At 41.6% G+C, this 23,403-nt stretch overlaps 1 protein-coding gene across 1 annotated transcript in view; it reads right to left on the bottom strand.

The window, feature by feature from the left end:
* Positions 1-18,004: 18,004 nt before the first annotated feature.
* Positions 18,005-23,403, bottom strand: part of LOC113406238 (gamma-taxilin-like) — a 42,988-nt gene continuing 37,589 nt past the window's right edge. Inside the window, exons 8-10 of the mRNA XM_026649742.2 lie at positions 22,013-22,105; positions 21,280-21,375; positions 18,005-20,019 (exon numbers count right to left, since the gene is read on the bottom strand). Of these exons, the coding sequence (XP_026505527.1) occupies positions 19,702-20,019; positions 21,280-21,375; positions 22,013-22,105 (507 nt within the window). The 3' untranslated portion in view covers positions 18,005-19,701. The remainder of the gene's footprint in view (positions 20,020-21,279; positions 21,376-22,012; positions 22,106-23,403) is intronic.

The raw sequence follows: 23,403 nt of genomic DNA, 5'->3' as shown, positions 1-23,403 counted from the left end.
AGAGGAGTTACATATTCTAGTCCTGTCTCTTAAATTAAAGTTATCTGCAAGCTCTTTAATTTCACTCTTTTAATAGGAAAAATATGCCTATCCTCAATACATGTATGAGTCCCTGTGAAGAGAAAGGATCTCTGCTTTGGGGTGGGCCCATATCACACACAAGAATGACCATACTGGGTCAGACTAATGGTCCATCTAGACCAGCGTCCTGTCTTCTGATAGTGGCCGATACCAGATGCTTCAGAGGGAATGAACAGAATAGGGCAATTGAGTGATTCATCCCCTGTCATCCAGTCCCAATATCTGGCAGTCAGTTGCGTCCCTGACCACCTTGGCCAATAGCCTTGGTGGCTCTATCTTCCATGAACTTACCTAATTATTTTTTTAACCCAGTTATGCTTTTGGCCTTCACAACATCCCTGGGCAATGAATTCCATAGGTTGACTGCACTATGTGAAGAAGTACTTCCTTTTGTTTGTTTTAAACCTGCTGCCTGTTAATTTCATTAGGTAACCTGCTGCTTTTTGTGTTTGTGAAGGGGTAAATAACACTTCCTCCACACTATTCATGATTTTATAGATCTCTATCATATAGCCTGTCAGTCATCTCTTTTCCAAGCTGAACAATCCCATTCTTTTTAATCTCTCCTCCTGTGGAACTTACTCAATTCCCCTAATCATTTTTGTTGCCCTTCTCTGTACCTTTTCCAATTCTAAGTATTTTCTGAGAGAGGGCGATCAGAACCACATGCAGTATTCAAGATGTGGATGTGCTGTGGATTTATATAGTGGCATTTTAATACTTAGCATTAGCTACTATTACTAGCTTTTTTGACTGCTGCTGTACACTGAGTGGATAGTTTCAGAGAACTGTCCATGGCTCCAAGATCTTTCTTCAGTGGTAACAGCTAATTTAGACCCTGTCATTTTGTGTATATATATTTCAGATTGTTTTCCAGTGTGCATTACTTTGCATTTATCAATATTGAATTTCATCTGCCATTTTCTTGTCCCGTCACCCAGGGTGGCATTTTTTGATCCCTTTACTGTTTTTTTTTTTTTTAAGATGGGGTATACATTTTATTTGAACCTCTATTCTGGTGTTTTTAAAAAGTTACCTTGCAGGCATTTCACTCTTAACTGTTCCTTTTAATTTCTATTTAACTAGTTTCCTCATTTTTTTGTGTAGTTCCCCTGTTTGAAGTTAAATGCTCCTGTAGTGGGCTTCTTTACTATTAACTACATCATGGTCACTGTTAACAAGTGGTTCAGCCCCATTCACTTCTTGGACTAGAGCTTGTGTGCAACTTAAGACTAAATCAAGAATTACCTCTTGTGGGTTCTAGATCTAACTGCTCCAAGAAGCAGTCATTAATGGTGTCTAGAAATTTTCTCTCTTCATCATGTCCTGAGGTGACATGTACTCAGTCACTATGGGGATAGTTGAAATCTCCTACTATGAGTTTTCTGTTTTTATAGCCTCTCTAATCACCAAGTATTTAACATCTCACAAATGTTAAACCCAGTTGATGCACCATAACTCTCACATCTTCCTCTTGTAGCCCAATGCTAATCCTAAATACTATGAAATATTCTTCTTTACTGTTTATTAATAAACAGTTGTTACACATTGCCTCTTGGGGGTAAGGAGAGGCAGCAGTAGCTGTGGAATTGACCCTCTGAGAAGTTATAGTACGTGAGCTTAGTGTTCATGCACCATAATGTTTTCTTACATTAAAGATTTTTTTCCCCACTAATGGTGGAAAGCTGCAAGTCTTACATTCATCAAGTAAAAATCTAAAACCATGTGATATAAAAACTATTTTTTCCATTTGAAGACATTTTAATAATACTTTATGACATTTGTATATCATTAAATGGATGGAAAGAACCCAGCTATTCCAGTCTGCCCAATCAAGACTTTAATGATGGATGCATCCCTGTGAAAGATGGTTACACACAGATTTTAGAGCTCAGAGCAGTTCACAGAGCTGCGGTCTGACAATTAAGTTCTGACTGACAACACAATGGCCATTTTATATATAAACAGCCAATGGGGGATGATCGTCTCTATTATGTAAGGAAGCAGTTTGACTATGGAACTGGTACATTCAGCACTAAGTACCTCTCAGGGCAATACATCACGCATGTCTACAGAATACATCTGAGCAGATAATTTTAATCAGCCCATGTTTAGGTCATCAAGGATTCTGTCATCCATTTCATTTTCCAGGAGTGGGGTCATCCATCAATAGACCTGTTTGCAATACACAAGAACAAAAAATGTCTCAGTTTCTGCTCTAAAGTCAGAACCCCAGCATACACATTCCTTATGCAGTGATCCCCACAAGTGACCTGTGCTTACCCTCTGATTCCCAGGGTGCTCAGGAAGATCAGAGAAGATGCTGCAAGGTCCTGTTTGGCTGAGGAAGTTTTGGTACTGAAAGGTGATGCTTCTAACAGGACATCTACCAAAACCATTACCTCCTTTACTGGACTTACTATTGCAGGACAACAGGAACATCTTACTTCTTTGAGTGATTCCACATGTCCATTCCATGGCAGGTATTTGTGCACTTCAGTGCACAGTTGTCTGAGACTTTTTACCCTTTCCAGTACCTGTCGAGGTGGCTTGAATGCCCTCTGCTTTCTCACACGTCATGAAGGCATAAAGGGCCGAGCCACCTCAGATCCCCGCCCCTCAGTTTTTTCCTACTGCTTGTGACAATTAGTGGAGCTCCCTGTCCTTGCTTCTGCAAGTCTCTCAATATCAGTATACAGTATCCATGTACAGTTTAAAAAAAAAAGGGGGTTGTTTGTTTGTTTGTTTGTTTGTATAGGTTCTGCCACCCAGTTTGGGGTACTGGCTCTGGTAATGGAGGTATGCCACACCATCCAGGTTTCAAGCCCTGTTGCTCTCATGGCAAGGCGATGCCAAATAGCAACTCTCACCTCACCTGCCTTATGTGTTTGGGGAAAGCTTGAGAGTGAGAAGTGAGGCATTTGTAAGGGCTTTAAGACTCGTTCAAAAAAAGGCAGGGCGGACAGATTAAAATATCTGGTCTTGGAATCTGTCCTGCATTCTCCATCTGAGCCCCTCAGCATTGGTCAGTAGCACACCTCCAGCGGGCCCCAGTCCCGAAGAAGAGGCATCGGAAAGTGGATCCAGTACCGGTGCTGTTGAGGAATTCAAAGAGGATGAGCTCTGCTAAGGACACAGGAGAGTATTCTAAGAGGAAGCACTCCCCAGGGCACACGTCTAAATGGGAGTTCGGTGACTCTGGAGGCCAGTGTTGGCCTGTCGAGACCAGCTCCCGAAGCATGTGCCTCGACATCTCCTCGCACCACAGTAACAGAGAGTATCTTCCTGGTACCTTACATTCCCGAGTTGTTTGAGTGTGCAAGAGAGTTGTTGAACCTCTTGGTTCAAGAGTCTCATCTACCACCAGTATCTAGGGTACTACCTCTGGCACCTTCACCTCTGCACCAAGCATGCATCTCCAGAGGTGTGCATCAGGGTATCAGTGAGGCCAGTACCATCTAGGGGAAAGCCCTAGATTATATCCCCAGCTCCCCTTTCTTCAGAGTATGAGCCTTCTCTGGTACCAACAGGTACGGCGCCACCTTGGTCTTAAGGAGCAACAGCATCCTCATCAGACTTTCCTACATATCCCAGCATAGCCAGTCCCATCAGGAGGATTATGCCACCTGCCCACCCAAATACCAGGAGGGACCCTTGGGCTATGCCTAGCTAGGCTCCAGAGCCACACCAATGGCCCTTTTGGAACTCTTGGCTTTCCTGTCCCTGCAGCCATCTCACTGGGCTCCACCTGCCGGGCATCAGGAGCATTGCCGCCACAGGCATTGTACCAAGCAGAGTCAGGGTCTCTCTCATGAGCAACTGCAGGAGGGCCAGAAGTTGCATCAGCCCTTGGTACTGCTAGCATTTTCTTCCTCAGCTCCTGATGAGGCAATTATGGGGGAGCTTCTCTTTTAAGACCCATCAGGAGCTGCTGAGGAGGATGCCTATGACTTTTGATATCTTCCTGGAGGTGGTCTAGGAGAAATCCCACAAGCTAGTGAACATTCTAACATCTGCGGCCCCAGCTAGAATAGCACTGCCAGTAAATGAGGCTATTTTAGAACCTCTGGCAGACCCCAGCTTCCCTTCCACCAACAACTAAGGGAGTGGAGAGAAGTTACTATGTCCCATCCTGGTGGTTTGAACATCTGGGTAACCATCCTTCTCCAAGCTCCCTTGTAGTTGTAGCAGCTAGTGAAAAGGAACAACAGGGGCACCAGGCCTCAACCTCAAGAATAAAGAGGACTGGAAAGTGGAACTGGTTGGGAGGAAGTTCTACAGGTGGATTATAGCTTTGCATTGCAAACCAGCAAACTTTGCTGGGATGTTACAATTTCACTCTTTGAAATACAGTTTCAAAATTTAAAGAAACTCGCAGAGGAGGCGAGACTAGGTCCTCACTTTGATAGAGGGCAAATTGGTTGCCAGAGCAGCTCTATATGCAGGTCTTGATGAAGCAGATTTTGCAGCGTGCAGCATAGCCTCAGCCATCATAATGAGGTGCTCATCCTGGTTACACTCATGTGGCCTACTTCCAGAGGTGCAACAGACAGTTCAGGACTTACCCTTTGAGCAGTTGTCACTCTTTTCAGCAAAAGTGGACGAGACGCTGCATAGAATCTCAAAGATTCTAGAGTGACCCTGAAATCCCTGGGCATTTACACCCCAGCAGTGAAGCAGAAGGCGTTCTGCCCTCATCAGTTTCAGCATTTTCATGGATTTATTCCTCATGCCCAAGACCTGCCAATGAGAAGGACCAGACGTTACAAACAGAGACCTTTGCCACTGCCTCTTTCTGTATCTACAGCTGCTGGTTCATTGAGATGGGCAGCATCCTCCACAAGTTCATTTTGATGGGCAAGATGAGAGCAATCTATCAATTCAGAGATTGCCATTCCCTTTTGTTCCAATTTTTGCAAACCACCTGTCCCACTTCCGTCGTGCTTGGGCCCCTATCACAACAGATTAGTGGGTTCTAAACACAGTGGAAGTAGGATATTCGCTCTATTTTGTTTATGCCACACCTTCCCATTCTCCATCCCTCTTCAGGAACCCCTCTCATAACAAAGTACTTGTATAACAGGTGTAAGCAGAGCAGCTTGAGTGCCCTCTGCTGTCTCACACATCATGCAGACATAAAGGGCTGAGCCACCGCAGATCCCCCCTCAAGTTCCTTCCTACTGCCCGTGATAGTTGGTGGAGGTCCCTGTCCTTGTGTCTGCAAGTCTCTCATCACTATACAGTACCCATATATAGTTAGTGTAATCAGTCCGTTTGAAAAAAAAGGGGGGAGGTTTGTTTGTGTAGGGTCTGGCACCAGGTTTGGTGTACGGGCTCTGGTAACGGTGGTCAATGTCTTGTAGGAGCTGTGGAGGAGGTTCCTCCTTTGTTCAGGGGAAAGTGGTTTTACCCCAATACTGAAGGCAAAAGGGGAGGGGGGGGAGAGAAGGGGGAGGTCCTCAGGCCTATTTTAGATCTAAGGCAGTAAAACAAGTTCCTAAGAAAATCAAAATTCCAGATTGTCACTTTAGCTTCCATTATTCCTTCTGTGGAGCTGGGGGACTGGTATGCTGTTCTCGTCTAAAGGGATGCCTACTTTCATGTGGCAGTTCACTAGGGCCTAAGAAAGTTTCTAAGATTCACTGTGGCTGGCTACCCTTATCAGTTCACAGTGTTCCCCTTTGGTCTCTTAGCTGCCCCTTGTGTTTTTACAAAGTGTGATTGTAATTTGTATGTGAAATACTATAAAAGAGGCCAGGGTTTTCTGATGTCTAAATCCATATTCAGATGCTTAAGTGGTTTGATCTTTAAAAGGACTGAGGTCCCAGTAACTCCCACTGCATGTACACTGCATTTAGTTTTAAATGAAGTTGATGTTATAACTGAAGGCAACATACAAACTATTAGACCTGCTGGTGCTCATCACTTTTAAAGATCCAACCACTTATTATTTAGGCTCCTAAATAGGAATTCCAGACACTAACGTTAAAAATCCCCCCACCCTATTTAAAAAAAAGTCAAAAATTAATGGATTCAAAATTAGTCTTAAATCCTGAATGACTAACAAATAGCATTGGGTCCAAAACACCACATGCAACAAGGTATATTTAAATTAAGAGGTTTGTATATGCATTGCAGCAGTGTTTTAGTGCAGTATAATTTAAAATGCATTTACACATTGGTTAGTAAGTGTACCTAGTTAAATCAATTCTGCTACTCCTGCAGGTTGCTACCAAAGGTGAAGACAGGGAAAAAGTGATACAGCTACCATTCATTCCCTCTTATTTTCAAGGGAGCTGGGTGTAGAGTTTTTGGACCTACCTCTCTGCTACATTCAACTATTTCCAGACAAAGCGGAAGGGATAGCTCAGTGGTTTGAGCATTAGCCTACTAAACTCGGGTGTGAGTTCAATCCTTGAGGGGGCCATTTAGGGATCTGGGGCAAAATCAGTACTTGGTCCTGCTAGTGAAGGCAGGGGACTGGACTTGATGACCTTTCAAGGTCCCTTCTAGTTCTATGAGATAGGTAATGTATTTATTTTAACCTCGGACACCCCTGGGGAAAGACCATACTAGTAATAAGCAGGCTTTTGAAAGGGCAAATTTCAGAGTTGGGGTGATTTCCCCATTGGCCTGACATCTGTATTGATACCACATAATGTTGCATGTTCAAATTTATAATTAGCTTAAAGGCTAAATTATGTTTGCTGAAGTTTTATAGGAAGCCTGTACAATCCCTGGAGCTGCACTGTAGAAATGCACACCTATAAACTGACAATGTAACACCACTTTCATTGTTTCTTTAAACTGAAAGAGACACCAGCAGGTAATTATGGATAAAATTGAAGAAGAAAAAACAAACAAACCCATGCAGCTATCTGAAAACTATATTTAAAACCTGCAGACCAGCCTTTCAAGAAAATTGAAAGAGCTCTGTGTAAGCTCAAAAGCTTGTCTCAGAATTTGGTCTAATGAATTACCTTCCCCACCTTGTGTCTCTAATATCCTGGGATCAACATGGCTACACCACCACTGTATACAGGTCAAGACCAGCCACACTGCCTAATCATATTAACTGGATGCTTCAGGAACACTGGTCAGTGATTTACAAGGAGAGAAGGCAGTGACTGTACATGCCTCTCCACTTGTGTCTCAACCTTGCCTTGGGAGTTTAGTCTCCTTTTTGTGAATTGTTAGGATCAAAGCTTAAAAATTTACCTGATGCTTAAACCCAAGGATTAAGTCACTAGCCAAAAATCTAGGCTATCAAGCTCCCTGAAATGTAAAGGAATAAGAAGTTGCGCACTGGATTTAGTTGAAACACTGATAACTGATGAAAATCTAGTGATGCAAGTTAATTTTATCATAGCTTTTCCTGTCTTGACTTCATTCTCCTCTTTCCTATGTTGATCATAACATATGTTGCCTTTAGGCATCTTTTCCTTCACTTTGTCGTCTCCCTTATCTCCTTTCCCTATATTGTGTCTCAGTCTTCTCTTCTCCACCACTCCAAAAAAATAAATCTATCAGTACTATCCTTCCTAATGTATCCCAGCTGTTGGGATTCCCTCCAAGACCTTTTCCATTCAGCTTATCCAGAACACTGTCCAGTTCTGGGAGAACACTTCTTCCAGTTCTCTGGGATCCAAAACACCCAGTTCGACTCTGGATTTCATCACTCAGGTTCCTTTATTTGGCATACAAGCAAAGCTACATTGTTGATCAGACTCAAGCATAGGGGGTGGGTATAAGGCATACCACACATCCAGAGTTACACAGACCACCTCTTTCTTTATATACATTTACACATTACATTGCATTTGTTATACATTACACCACACATTTTTGGCTTGGCTACTCTGCAGGAATCAATACCTGTGTGAGCTGAGGGGTGAAAACATTATCTACTATCTGCTCTATGTGCTGTTCATTGGAACCTGATCTTTACATTCCAGGTTTATCTTGTCCATAGTCCCTACCATCAAGGTGTTGCTGCTTATCTTATCTAGCACAGACATCCTGACTCCAGAATACTGGTTGTCAAGTCCCTATTTACAACCTAACCTTCCATTCACACCCACTAAGAAGTGAGGCAAGTTGCTTATGTCAAACCAGGCCTACACCATCTGTCCCTCACAATAAGAATTTAGAAATACCTAAAGCTAGAGGACTATTTAGCCAAAGACTGAAAAAGCATGTCCAAGGGCAAAGCCCAGATAAGAAGCCAACCTTCCACCCCAGCAGTGGGAAGAAGGGACAGTGCTGGATTTCCTGCCTCTCTGCTGTCCCGGAATCCTACTCAGGGACTGCATGTTTCATACAGATCTCCAACTAGTGGAGGTCTAACGTTTGAATCCTCTCTTACCTTGCTCTGGCTGTGGAAAGGGCAGTTTCTTGACATTCCAGACCTACAAGGAAGAGGGGTTTCCAGAAGCACAAACTTATAGCTGCTGAAAAATCCCATGAGCCTTTATTAATTTCCTACTAACTTTTTCAAAAGAGGAAAGTATCTGAAGAATCTCCTGAATGCTAGGAGAGATCAACAACTCAGAAGTCAAGACATTCCAAATCTTAAGGTGATTTTGGCAATATTAACCAAGATGCACACATTTATATTCAGCAAAAAAAAAAAAAAAAAAAAAAAATCTTAAAACGTCTGAAGGTATAACTCACAAGGTTTGCAATGTGCCAGTTCACATAATAAATGGTTATTCATCCTGTGCAGTAACTGTGGTTCTTTGAGATATGTATCCCTATGTGGGCTCAACTCTAGGTGTGTTAACACCCCGTGTCTTTGATCAGAAATTTCTCATAGCAGCATCCATTCGGCCCCCCATGTGTGCTAGTCAGCCTCGTGCCCCATGCTGTTATGTAGAACTGCATGGGCAAAGCATGCTCAGTTCCTTGTCTATTGTGAAGCCCCATAGCAGAGAACACCAAAGCAGAGAGGAAGGAAGGTGGGTAGTGGAGCACCCATAGGGACATACATCTCAAAGAACCAGTTACTGCACAGGGTGAGTAACCATTTCTTCTTTAAGTAGCGTCCCTATGGGTGCTCCACTCTAGGCAACTATCAAGCAGTACCCTCTAAAGGTGGAGGGGGCTTTGGAGTAGAGTCCAGTACGAAAGAAAGTACAGCCAAGTGGAACACAATATCGGAAGCACAGTCGTGAGTTATTCCATGGTGGTCAGCGAATGCATGTAAAGAAGCTCAAGTAGCAGCCTTAGATATTTCAATAATAGGCATGTTTTTGAGAAATAGACCTTGTAGAGTGAGTTCGTATGTCTGAAGATGCTTGACTATTACAAGATTTGTAGCAAGAATTAATGCACTCAGATATCCACTTGGGAAGTCTTTGATCTGAGATTGCAGATCCTTTTGATCTATCTGCGAGCAAGACAAACACTTTGGGGGTCTTTCTGAAGGGTTTCGTCCTATACAGATAGAAGGCCAGGACTCTCCTGACATCAAGAGTGTGCAACAGTGCCTCTTGATTATCTAAGTGAAGGTTAGTGTGGAAGACTGGCAAGTGAATGGGCTGGCTAATACAGAACCCGGAAGAAGCTTCAGGTACAAATTTGTGGTGGAGTCACATGACCTTGTCCTTTAAAAATACTGTGAAAGAGGGGCATGCCATAAGGGCCCCTATTTCCCCAATCCATCTCGCCAACATGACAGCTATCAGGAATTTTGTTTTCATTGATAAATGGAGCAGTGAGCAGGTAGCCACCAGTTCCAATGGTGGTCTTGTCAGGCATTTAGGAACCAGATTGAGGTCCTAAACAGGAGAACGACGCTTGACTGGTGGATAGAGATTTTCAAATGTCCTGAGAAACTTCACTGTCTTTAGGTGGGCAAAAACAGAATAATCCTCTAGTGGAGAATGGAAAGCCATGATGGCTGCCAGGTGGACTGTAATAGAGCTCAGCGATAGCCCTGCATTTTAGTGTTAGGATATAGTCCAGTATATCTGGCAGCAATGAGGTCATCAGTAGAATATGTCTGAGGTCATACCAACAGACAAATCTTGTCCATTTGAGAGTATGTGTAGTGAGTAGACTGTTTCCTGCTCTATAATAGTATGCTTTTTACCTCCTCTGAACTGGTTGTCTCTAGTTCTGTGAACCCTCCACCAACCACGCATTGAAACAAAGCACTCCGAGATTGGGGTGAAGGATCCTCCTGCCTTGCTAAGTGAGGAGGTGCAATGTAGAGCGAGATTGGTGAGCAAATGACCAAGTGTATTAGGTAAGGAAACCATGTCTGTCTGAGCCAGGTCGGAACTATTAGAATGACTCTGGCTTTGTTCTTTTTTATTTTGAGCAGAACTTTGGCTAGTCAAGGAGTCGGTGGGAATGCATCCAGTAGATCCAACAACCAATGAAGGTGAAAGGCATCCCCCAGGGATGAGTGACCCAAGTCCACCTCTGGACCAAAACTGGGCGCACATTTTTTATCACGGTGGCAAACAAAGTCTATCTAGGAGGCGCCTGACTGCTGGAATATGTGATGTAATATGCTGGAATCTGTTTCCCACTTGTGGTCTTTGAAATAGTGCCTTCTGAGCGTATCCACCGTCACATTCTGAACCCCTGGGAGATAGGCTGCTGTGATGACAATCTGATTGTGTATGCACCAATTCCAAAGCTTGACTGCCTCGGCACACCGTGAGGGGGAATCTTGCTTCTCTTTGCTGGTGGATATAAAACATGCATGATATGTTGTCCATCATGACCTTTATATGCTTGCCCCTGATTAATGATAGAACTGGAGACATGAGTATCTGACTGCTCTGAGTTCCAGCAAGTTAATGTGTAGTGTGGTCTCTTGCAATGTCCACTTGCCCTGGGCCATGTGAGCTTCCAGATGTGCTGCCCACCCTAACAGGGAGGCATCTGTCATTAGGACGACTGTTGGGGAAGGACGTGCAAATGGGACTCCTGCACACACGTTGTGATGGTCTTTCCACCTACTGAGGGATTGTTTTATGGAGGTGGGTATGGAAAGAAGCATATTTAAGCTGTGTCTGTTTGGTGAATAAACAGTCCTGAGCCACCCTTGAAGGCAGCGCACTCAGTCTTGTCTAATTTCTGATGAAGGTATTGGCTATGTTGGAAAAGGCCACAAACTTGTGCAGAGGAAGGTAAACGCTTGCTGTTACTGAATTGAAATGGGCTATGAATTCTAAGTTTTGCACAGGGGTCAAAGTGGGTTTTTGAATGTTTAATTGTAGACCCAAGCTGAGGAAGAGATCTATGGCTCTGGAAGTTGTCCATGATGTCAGTTCCAAGGAGTGACCTTTCAGCAGCCAATCGTCCAGTAAGAGGACACTAGAACACCCTTCTTGTGGAGTTAGGCTGCTACCACTCACATGACTTGAAATATGCATCCTGAAGGTTGAGGGCTGAGAACCAATCCCCTTGATCTCATGACAGAATTATCACTGCAAGTGTCACCATTCTGAATTTTTGTGCCTTCACATAAATGTTGAGTAGCCTCAAATCTAGGATGGGTCTCCCACTGCCATTCTTTTTTGGTACCAGGAAATATCTGGACTAAACCCCCTTTCCTCTGTACTGCATGGGAACTGGTTCTATAGCACCAAGTGTAGGAGAGAGACACTTGCTTGATGAAGCAAGCTCTCTGAAGAGGGAAGTAGGAGGAGGCTGGATGGTGGATGAGTAGTAAAGTGGATGGCGTTCCCTTTGGTGATAATCTCCAAAAACCTATTTGTCTGTGGAGATAGACTCCCAAGCCCACCTGAAGTGGTAAAGGCAGTCACCGAAGGGAAAAAGGCAGGTGAACTGGTACAGCTGGTAAGGAGGAGGATGGTAATTCAGGCTGTTGACCAGCCCATAAAAATTGCTCCTTGGAGGTGGAACGGTGCAAGGTTGACTGTTTCCTTCTCTGGAATTTCTGTCTCTTTTGATATGGTTCATATAGCGCAGGGGTAGGCAACCTATGGCACGCATGCCGAAGGCGGCACGCAAGCTGATTTTCGGCAGCACTCACACTGCCCGGGTCCTGGCCACCGCTCTGGGGGGCTCTGCATTTTAATTTAATTTTAAATGAAGCTTCTTAAGCATTTTAAAAACCTTATTTACTTTACATACAACAATAGTTTAGTTATATATTATAGACTTATAGAAAGAGACCTTCTAAAAACGTTAAAATGTATTACTGGCACGCGAAACCTTAAATTAGAGTGACTAAATGAAGACCCGGCACAGCACTTCTGAAAGGTTGCCGACCCCTGATATAGCGTCTGGGATGTCAGGAATTTGGCAGGACAGGATCTCTGAGCCATCTGGGACTTGCTAAACATTCTCTTATGTATAAATCCCAAGAGAATGAAAAGTAGCCCTAGAGTCATTTAATGTGCACAGAGATTCATCCATGCTGTCAGCAAACAGTTTAGACCCATCAAAAGAAAGGTCTTCCATCGTATTCTGGACCTCTGTTGGAAATCTGGAGAGTTGGAGCCAGAAAGCCCTTCTCATAACTACTGCTGTAGAGATTGAAAAAGCAGCAGTATCAGCAGCGTTGAGGGAGGCTTGTAGATGTTCTGGCAAGTAGCTGGCCCTCCACAATAATTGCCTGGAATTGATCTCTGTGCTCCATTGGTAGGTGGTCAACAAAAGAGTTCAGTTTTGTGCAATTTACATGATTATATTTTGCCATAAGTGCCTGGTAGTTGGCGATTCTAAATTGTAAGGAGGCTGACAAACAAGATTCTCACTTACGATCTTTTTCATGGGGCATGGATTTAGAGTGGTACTGCCTTCCACATTCATTAATTGTTTTAACCAAAGAATTAGGAGAGGGATGAGAAAATAAAAACAGTCTTTTGCCAGAACATATTTCTTATCCACTCTTGCATGTAGGCAGAATAGTAGCTGGGGTAGCAGATCTTCACATGGTCCAGAAGGGCCTCATTGACCAGCACAGCTATTCAGGCAGCTGAGGGTGAATGAAGGATATCAAGCAGCTTATGATGAGGTTCTTCAATCTCCTCGAGAGAGATCTGCAAGGACTCAGCAATTCTCTTGACCAGATCCTGGAACTGCTTAAAATCATCTGCCAAGGATGGAGGCGGCGGCATGACAGCTTCATCTGGAGATAAAGAGAAGATGTTGGCTGGAGGAGAGACCACTTCATTGGCTCTAGCTTCCAACTCCTCAAAGGTTTCGTCTTGAGGATCAGTCTCCAAGAGACAGCAAGCAGAGATAGGCAACCATCATCGCAAAGGGTGGTGCTCGAAGCCCTGGAAAATAGCTGGTGATAGGCTGCCCAAGGGTCCCAGTATGGCCAAGGAGGTGATGCATGAGGCATAGGAGGGGCACATATGGGTGCACATACCAGCAAGATGATGATTGCAACCTTGTGTCACGAGTGGTCATAGACTAATCAGAGACTTCTGGAAAGGGGCCTCTATAGGGGTGAGGAGAGCCCTGGATCGATATTTGGGAAACTGAAGCAAGGTCTTCATCAGAATCCCTTTTCTCAAACTCACTATGAAATGGTGGGGGGCCTGGAGAAATTTGAGGTGAAACTCTTGGTACCAGGTGAATTTCTGACAATCTCGATGTCCTTGGTACTGAAAATATGTCAGAGCCGAGGAGCAGAGACTCAGCCAGGTCCCAGGGAAAACGAAACTCCTGTGGTACTGAGCATGTTGTCGGTACCAAGTCCGTGGTCTGCACCAAGGTAATAGTGGCCGGTACCATAGTCTTGTCTGCTCTGAGGGAAGTGCAGTTGCAGCCCGAGCGGGCTTCTTTGGTACAGAGGAAGGAGTGGACGAGCTCTTCTTGCCATCTCAGTCTGCTATTGATACCAATGATTTCTCCGAGTCCGAGACTTTGCCATCTTTCAGTCTAGCAGTAGCATCAGTGGGTACCTGGCTTGGAGAGTGGATGTTGCTGAGGTGGCTGAAAAGACTGATGACCTTGGCCTTTTTGAGGTAGATTTGCTACCTTGTGAACTTGGGGCACAGTCTCTTGGAGGACTGATGAGAGGAGTCGAGTCTTAGATGGAGAAGTGCAGATCAGATATAGTGGAGGCAGCAGATTTGCTCAGAGACCGGTGTACAGAGAGGGTCCCTTTGCTTGGGTCAGAAGCCAGGTGTAGGAAGATCTCCATTCATGAGGAGACCAAGTTTGATCACCCTGTTTTTTCCAGCTCTACATTTCAGTGCTAGACAGAACTTACACTTCTGGGCAATATGCGATTCCCAAAAGCAATGGATGCACCAGGACTGCCTGTCGCTTACTGGGATTTCCTCCTGGCATGACAGACAACGTTTGAAACCAGAACTGGGCATAATCTCCGAGATATTAGTACAAAGCGTTCACTAAGTATATGATTTATATATATTTATTTTAAAACTAGGAAGCTAAAGTTACTATTATGTACTATTTACACTAACAACAACAAACTACAACAATAAGAAACCAGGACACAGTAGAAGTAATCTCAACAGGGACAACTGCCAGAGCTCTGCCTCAGTCCGAGGCAGTTGAGATGGAACTGAGGACCGTTTGCCCGTCCAATGCTGTATAGCAATAGAACGGGACACGAGGCTAACTAGCACATGTGTGGGCCAAACAGACACGGCTATGAGAAATCTCTGATCAAAGGCACAGGGGGTGCTAGCACACCTAGAGTAGAGCACCCATAGGGACACTACTCGAAAAAGCAGCTTTCATTTACAGAATTTCCTCCCTTAAATGCCAGTCTAGCAATTTAACTTTGCAAAAACCAAATACATATATGTAATACTTTACAAACTCGAAGTATTCAGTGCTCTAAACTGATCCCTGATAAAGTCCTCAGTTGAAACATGGCATAGGTACCAGTTGGACAACAGTAGCATAAGCCTCCCTTCTAAATTGCCTTGTCAACATGCTGCAGCCCCCACCTGGTAATGACGACTAAGCTGGGTTCTTTCCATATCCAATCAATGTTTGGCTTTTAACTCCTTTACAAGAAAGGAGTAGCAACTTTGATCACCAACGGGGACTAGATTTGAACAAGCATCTTAAACATGAACGAGATTCTATCCTATTAATATACCTGAGCCATACAGGTCTGGATTTACACAAATATTTCTGAAGATGCAGGGACCAATAAAACAGAATTTTAAGGTAGAAGTTAATTTATAAAATAGCGGAGTTGAATTTTAAAACAATTTATTCCTTAATACATTTTGCATGCTAGGGAAACAGGTATTGACTTGATTCACACTATTTTGTTGTTGTGTGAGTGCGCCTAAGAATACTGCTTGTCTGATCAAAAGAGCATTTTTGATATGTGACAGGGATGGAATCTAATTGTTTCAGGTCTTCACTAACACTTCTGAACTGTTATTAGTGTACATTTTACAAGAGTTTCACCCAAATGTAGACATATCTGAAAAGTTTGCCTGGTCCCTTTGAAAGCCTTTCCATAGAGAGCCCGGTAGCCTAGCATGAGACTTCCTGAGTATAGCCAGGTTGGGAATTTTGAAGGTACACTTCCTTGGATCCTCAAGAGCCAGCAGTCTTATTCGCACTAGAACAGTGTCCAAACAGCTTCCTGCTCCAGGAAAATCACTGAGCGAGACTTACACATTTTACACCATTCAGCAGGAGACTGCATACTACTGTGTCTGGAAAACATCATGGACATTTTGGGTGTTATTACAATGTAATCGTCTTACTGTGCAGGAACATTCCTCTGTGTAGTGGTTGTTCGCATAGCTTGTTATGAAAACAAACTTAAACACACCACCCAATCTGGGGGGGCCTAAAATTCTGTTTTCTTCTTTTGTACTAGCTGGCACAAGGTGACGAGAGACGCAATCAGGCCAACCCACTCCCACAAACAATAGAATAACACATAACTATTACCATTAAAAATATTGGAATTTAGCAAAGTAATGAAAAAAAGGTAACTGATGTTTGTAGTGAAGATTCAAAACCCCCAAAATTGTCCACTTCACATTCCAAGCCCCTAATTTATTCGAAACTCAGCCCATTTGTGTTCAGTGTTGAACATAACTAAGATTTCCATCAAAGAAACAGCAATTCTGTGCTTTAAAACGCTCAAACTTCAAGACTGCTGTTTTAAATTAGCAGCTGCCATTTAACCTGAATACATTTAGGAGTGGTCTACACCTAAAACATAGGTCGACCTAGGTACATCACTCAGAGATGTGAAAAATTTAGCTCCGTTTGACAGAGTTAGGTCAACCTAACCTCCCACTGTAGATGCAGCTACTGCCACTCAGAGAAGTGGATTACCTGTATCAGTGGAAACACCTGTTCTGTCAACGTAGGAAGCATTTATGTTACAACAGCACAGCTAGAGTGCTGTACCCATGCTGCTAGTAATTTCAAACTTCACACCTCTAAATTCTCTCCTGAAGCTCCTAACAAGTATGCCAGACAGCCCAAGTTAGGAATGAATATGTTCCAAGAATAAAAGAAAAACACAGAGTCTGATATATTAAGCATACATATTTACTTAATCTATACAGAATCGAGTAGATAAAATTTCAGATTCACATTAGTGAAAAATCCCTACAAAATGTTTTTGAAAAGCAAAACAAGACTGCCTGTTCATTTATCAATTTTTTTTTCTCATGAAAGCAGACATGGTTGTAAAAATAAAGCAGTGTGTTTAGCACAAACTAGATTTCTGCATCCTTTTTTCACAGTTATTTCCATCTACAGTCTGAAGAGGTAGTTTTTCTGCAACACCTGAGAATTAAACTGTAATATAACCAGGTGTAAGTGTAATAAAGGAAGGACAAAACAGATTGGAGAGATACAGCCCTAATGTAGTTGTGTACACTACTACACGTATTTGGGTCTTGCATCACATACGTTTTTTTTTTTTTTTTTTTTTTTGCAGCCTAAGCATGGTAAAAATCATGGGCCCAACTAACAATTAGGTGTACACATCAAAGGCTACATAAATTTACAGCCCAGATTAAAACAGTTGTGGTTATGGAAGATACACAATATAAGTTTCCATAAAAACCCTACTGGAACCAATTTGGCTGTACAGTGGCAGTGCAACAGCCTGCTGTATGGCAGATCAGTGTGAGTGCTGGGCTTATCACTTGCATTCTTTATAGCAACACCCCTTTGGCCAGTGCATGGAATGACATTAACTGCTTCCAGGAAGCCAAGTCCAGCCCACCTTTGCTAGAGGGAAGGTTGGTGTGATGTGGGACCTTTTCAGGGTCACACAGAGATAAGAAGAAAATCCCAGATTCCTTAAAACCCTTTACTAGTGGCATTCTGCTTCATTTACACATGCAAGCCAGTAACTACATATCGTCTGTACTGCTCTTCCATTCGTCTCACATATCTTTACAGCCCTTGTGGCAGTGTCCAAAGTTCACTCTTGACTACACATGGAACACGCATTCTAAAAAGAAAGGTGGTTATAGATACAGGAGACCAAATACATTTTAAAAAGAGAAAACTGCACTTTCCACTTCACTTGTGAAATTTGTACCTTTTGCCAAGGGTATGTTGTGCTGTAATTCATACATTAAGATCTTCACTTGCCCTCAGGAAAATTATTTCACGTTCACTTAATTTATTAACTGAAGACCAGTTTTGGCAGAAATTTAAACACTTACTTCTGTTACAGTTTTTGGATTCCATGACAACGCACAACGTCAGACAATTCATTTGATGAAGCAACTTTGGAAGGATGTTTCTTCTTTCCAGTATTTTTGTTGCCATGTGGTTACCGTGATTAGTGTTTCAAAGCTGAGTCCAACCTCTGACTGCTCACCTCGACCTTCTCATTACTTCACCATGTGTGGACCACGAATACAAAACAGACGGTGCAAATTGTAGAGAAAAACTGGCCAGTTCCCAATTTATGTCACTCATTTGCTACACAATTTAAGAAATGTCAGTTTTGTTCAGTGGTATGAGCTAAAACACATTTATCAGGCTTTATACAACCTTATTCTCTTTATAAGACATCTACATTATTTTAATGTACATCATTACATCAGGGAAGGGATCAAGAGCTCAGTGCAGCCTGAACATTCAAGTAATTTAGCCACTAAACTGCCAAAAAGAACAAAGGGGGCGGGGAGGGAAGCTCATTGAAAGTTATGTGCTTGGTTCAGAAATCCCCCACTGAAGTTAAGTGCAAAGAACATTAAGTACCAGAAAAAGCTACACGTTTGTATCTCTTAAAATAAAAGTGACTGAAACTAGAAAGCGAACATATATGGGCTAAAGTTAACAGTAGCTTGTTACTTAACACATGACCTGCCTACATTACCTGCCTTGCTAAAAATAAATGTTGGTCCCAGCCTGTCCCAGAGAACAGTTCCCTTAAAAATTTGATACCCAAGTTTTCAAAATGAAACACTAAGGCTCACAACTGCAGTCCATTACATTTTTTTAAAATGTAAATTTTTTTTTTTTTTTTTTTTTACTTATGGCATATTAGTTTAACATGAAACCTCTGAATTACCAATTTTACCAGACAAGCAGTAGGTACCAGGAAGGCACTCTGTCTGCTGATCAGTGTCTTTTCAGGTTAGGTGTGTGACAAGTTAAATGTTTTACTCTGGGAATATATTTGAATCCACATGATCAAATATTAACTGTGTTCTTTACAGATCCTTAAATATATTGCATACAGTGCTAAGTAAAGAACATCCAAACCAAAGATTGATGTCTTAAGCACTGAATGCAGTAAGTATCTACAAGAACTCCTTGTTTTAAAATATCCAGATTTAATACAACTTCTCTAATCAGAAATAATCATTTTATGAATTCTCTGCAATGCTGAGGCTTCATGTTAAGGAACATAAAATGACTAACACTTCTGCAGTTGTGTATATTCCATTACAGATAACTTCACTCCATAAACACTCATTCCTGTATGCTTTCTTTGCAAGTTAAATTGAACACATTCACAGGGAGGGCAAATACAGTCTGTCTGTCTATGAATTAACCTTAGAGCACAACCCTGAGAAGTTTGCAAGAAAGTTGTACACCCTGTTTTACCAGCTGCAAATTAAAGTATGTATATTTGAAAGCTGTTTTTGTCATACCACAACTACACTAAAACCCTGTAAAATATTCTTGATCATATTCTGGACCCTTATTTTCATATATAATCAGGTGAGATAGTTGAAGTTCCTACTGGCCATTAGATGAATGTAGATAATTTACTGAAGAGTTTGGTAATTACATTAGTATACCAAACCTTAGTTCAGTTAACAGAAGCAAAATGTTATTTTCAAACCAATGAAGTGACACTCCTGTCACTTTTCCCCATGAAATGTTAAATCTGTACACAAGTCTTAACTGACATGGTGAGATTTGTGTTTAGGGGAGAGGAAATGCACATGCATTCTTTATGGAAAAATATTTTTTTAAAATGAGGCAGATGTGCAACACAGTTGTGGAAAATGTATAGATTACGCTATTCAAAGCTGCTATGCAGCTTCCTGTACCACATAAGTCCAGTAGTTCTAAGAAAATACATATATGGTAGAAAAAGTAAGAAAATTTTCACCACAAAACCAATAGTTACCACCAACAGAGAAAGTTATACACAAAATATATCTCTCAATACAGTGTTTACGCTTCATTTTAGTCAACAGGAACAGGACTCGTGGAGACAGTCTTTTCAGAGCCATTTCCTTCATTTGCTGCACTTGATTCAGCATCTGATTGGATTCCTGGTTCTGTATCAGTGGAAGTTCCCAGCTCCTCATGGGAATTGAGTGTGCAGGACTGCAACACCTCAACTGCTAGATCCACATCTGCTTCTTTTACAGAAACCTGTTCCTTCAGAACTTCCACCTTCTCATTCAGCTCATTCCTCTCCGTCTGAAGAGCCCTGCACAGCTTCTCCAAACGCTCCAGTTTTATTTGAAAGCCTTTGTATTCTTTGTCTCTAACTGTTTTCTGTAAGGAATAAAAATAAACAGAGATTAACCTAATGAAGTGATTTTTGGGGGGAATTTATTTCTCTTAAAAAGGCACTACTTTGACAGGCTTAGAGATTAAAGTCTTCTCTTTAATCCCTCTAAAAGGCAGAGCATTGACAGCGTTGGTGCAAATTCTCAGGCAAAAACTAGGGGTCGGCAACCTTTCAGAAGTGGTGTGCCGAGTCTTCATTAATTCACGCAGATTTAAGATTTCACATGCCAGTCATACATTTTAACGTTTTTAGAAGGTCTCTTTCCATAAGTCTTTAATATATAACTAAACTATTGTTGTATGTAAAGTAAATAAGGTTTTAAAAATGTTTAAGAAGCTTCATTTAAAATTAAATTAAAATGCAGAGCCTCCCGGACCGGTGGCCAGGACCCGGGTGGCATGAGTGCCGCTGAAAATCAGCTCGCGTGCTGCCTTTGGCACACGTGCCATAGGTTGCCTACCCCTGTTCTAAACCAAAGGGGGACCACATGTAGGGGGGGTGACAGGTCAGTCTGATGAGATGCAACATAAGGTACTACATACTGCCAGCTGTGACCAAGTGTTTTCTAATGTGAACAAGAGTCCACTAGGAGCTCACAGACTAAAACACACAACTTGTTACTATTCAAGACTACAGTTACAGGGATATTACTTATGGAACTCAGCCAACTTTAGTGAATGGGTACCAAATATTTCTGATTTCAAAGCAGTTTGTACACAAGCATATATACATTTCTGCCATGAAATCTGGTAATAAGAGAAAGAATACTAACAGACATGGCAGAACTACACTGACCCCTAGTTGCAGCTAAGTGAGTTTTACAATTCCAAGGATTCTTTAGGGTTGTCAAACTAGTACCTGTCCCAGTATTTAATAGACTCAAATAGTTTGTACAATTTTGCCACAAGGTCCTACCTAATAAGCAATAGGTTAAGGATGCCAATTCCTACGTTATGCTTTTGACTGACTAGACATATGAAGATCAAATGTCATGGATAGCAATTACAAAAAGCAGAATTCATTTTGTCCTTGAGAAGAAGGATGGTCAATTTACCTGGGAAAAGTTATTTAAAGGAGACGCACAAATTGTTAGCAATTAAAAAAAAAAATTAGTGGTACAATTTGAGTAGCTACGTAGCATTTCTTGACAATCTCCAGCTATCTAGAAATGAAGGGCCACGTAGAGTCAAGCCCTGCTTGAATGTGACTACACAGTTCCTTAAACTATGAAGATTGTTACCCACCTCTTCAGCCATTTGCAGAAGAGCTTTGTTGTTGTTTTCCCATTTTGTACGCCACACTATTGTCTCTTTTTCCAGTTTTTTTATCTTCTTGGTCATCTAAAAATATAGTAAAGCTAGTTTTATAACTAGGATCAAAACAGAGGTAACCACGTATTAAAATGTTTTAGTAAGTTGCTTAAACCTTAGTTTTCAAAGTAACCTTATAAAATGAATTTACAGGAAAGGGTTTCATGTCAGACCTATGAAAAATTATTAAAATCTTAAACTAACATTTAAAAATATTACTTTTAAGATTATGGTGGTTACAAAAATGATTTCCATCCTCCCTCAAAAGCTTCTACAATCATCTTCTTCATTTATAAACAAGAGTAGTTTCTAACTAAAAGTATTGCACATGACCATTTTTTTTTTTTTTTTAAAACCTGTTTTCTACTTCTAATATTAGCTTTTGGAATCAGAACTTGGCATGCAGTTACGCCAAGAGTTTCAGAAGAATGGATTGCATCATGTTCTTCCACAACTATGCTGATTTTTTCTCTCTCAGTAATCAGACTGAAATCAGAGGTAGATAACTAGTTTTAATGTGCCATTTTACAGTGTTTCCAGCTACAAATACTTTTAAAATTGTATTCACCTATATAGCCTCTTCAGGGATTTTAAGGCCCAATAAGGAGCTAGATTTTTTTTTCTAATATTTTTCATGAAATTCTAACATCATAATTATATAAAGTACCTTTTCCATTTCTTGTCTGAAGGTTGTAAAAAGTTCATTGCTCTTTGCCATGGTGGTCTGGAATTCTTCAAACTTATCCATGTAAAGAGAAAGCTTTGGGGAAAAAAATGTGGACATATTTAAACTGTATAGCAATGTTACCACACAAGCAATGTTTATTAAGGTACATCAGAAATTTCAGCTAATAGTAATGCAACAAAGATAAGAGAACAATGTTTACGTTCCCCCTCTAATCTATCAGGTAAATTTTCACCTAAAGCATGTGTAGATGACTGTATAAAAATAGATGGTTACTCAAATTGTGCATGGATGCTGAGCTAGGGCTATCTTTATAAAGCAACAGATTATATTCTAACAAAAGTTAGGCATTAAGACATGGGTTGTTATCTCAGTTAAATAAAAGTTTGAAAGAGGTGCATTTCTAACTATGCACAAATAAAGGTAACAGCTAAAATTTGAAAAATTAAGCACAAATTTAGGTGTAAATATGTAATTTAAAAACTAATTAAGATACAAAATATTAAACAAGGCAAGGATTAAAATACCAAAGCAAATTAGGATCAGATGAATAATAAAAGTTGAAGTAGTCATAGGTGTGGGATTTAGTAACAAAGTGCAAATTCTACATGTGTAATAGTGAGATTGGATTTGAAGTGACATCCGCCTCCGAGGCTCTCAACCACATGGTCTTGCTACTATTTCAAAGACATGGCTAAGAAACAACTACAGCCCTGATCCTACAAACATAAATCGAAGTGGGGACTTGTTTGGGGCCTAAGTTATCCTAACAAATTTTCACCGTGAGTAGGAACTCCAAGGAAGTGGAGATCTGATAGGGAATAAACAAGCCTTTTAATATCCTTGTTTACACATCTTATAAGAGACCAACTGGGCAAGGGAACTAACGATTATTTGGTAAGGACAATGAAGTAGCCTCATCCGTGGAATTTCTAGTAAACACAACATTCTAGCCAGAGGACAGATTTTTGAATCTGCTGTTATACGAATAGGCAAATTAGGAGTACCACAGCCATTATTAGCAGCTTCCCACTTAACCTGAAAAAAACTTTAAAGCAGCAAACAGAACTCTCTCAATTCTCTTCCAGTCAAACCTTATCACGGCTGGGGCATAATTTGCAAATTTTAGGCTGGTAGAGGCATGATCATATAATTTCAAGCACAGGGACTGAATACACAAAACACATTCCCTCTCCAATTTTGCAGAAGGGTCCATCAGGAATTTGTCCAGATCAGCATTTCTTAACTGGTTGGTGGTCACGGGGGGGAGGAGGGAAAGAGAATCACAAAAGGTAACCTCCCTGAGGGTGGCCATAAGGTGATCCTCCCCCAGTCTCCACAAACCCTTATCCTTCAAGGTCAGGTGTTCTCTA

This window comes from Terrapene carolina, unplaced genomic scaffold (assembly GCF_002925995.2).
Source record: "Terrapene carolina triunguis isolate 2854851 unplaced genomic scaffold, T_m_triunguis-2.0 Scaffold23, whole genome shotgun sequence".
Lineage (NCBI taxonomy): Eukaryota > Metazoa > Chordata > Testudines > Emydidae > Terrapene > Terrapene triunguis.
The sequence above is the reverse complement of the archived record's forward strand: the minus strand, read 5'-3'. Positions and strand labels throughout refer to the sequence as shown.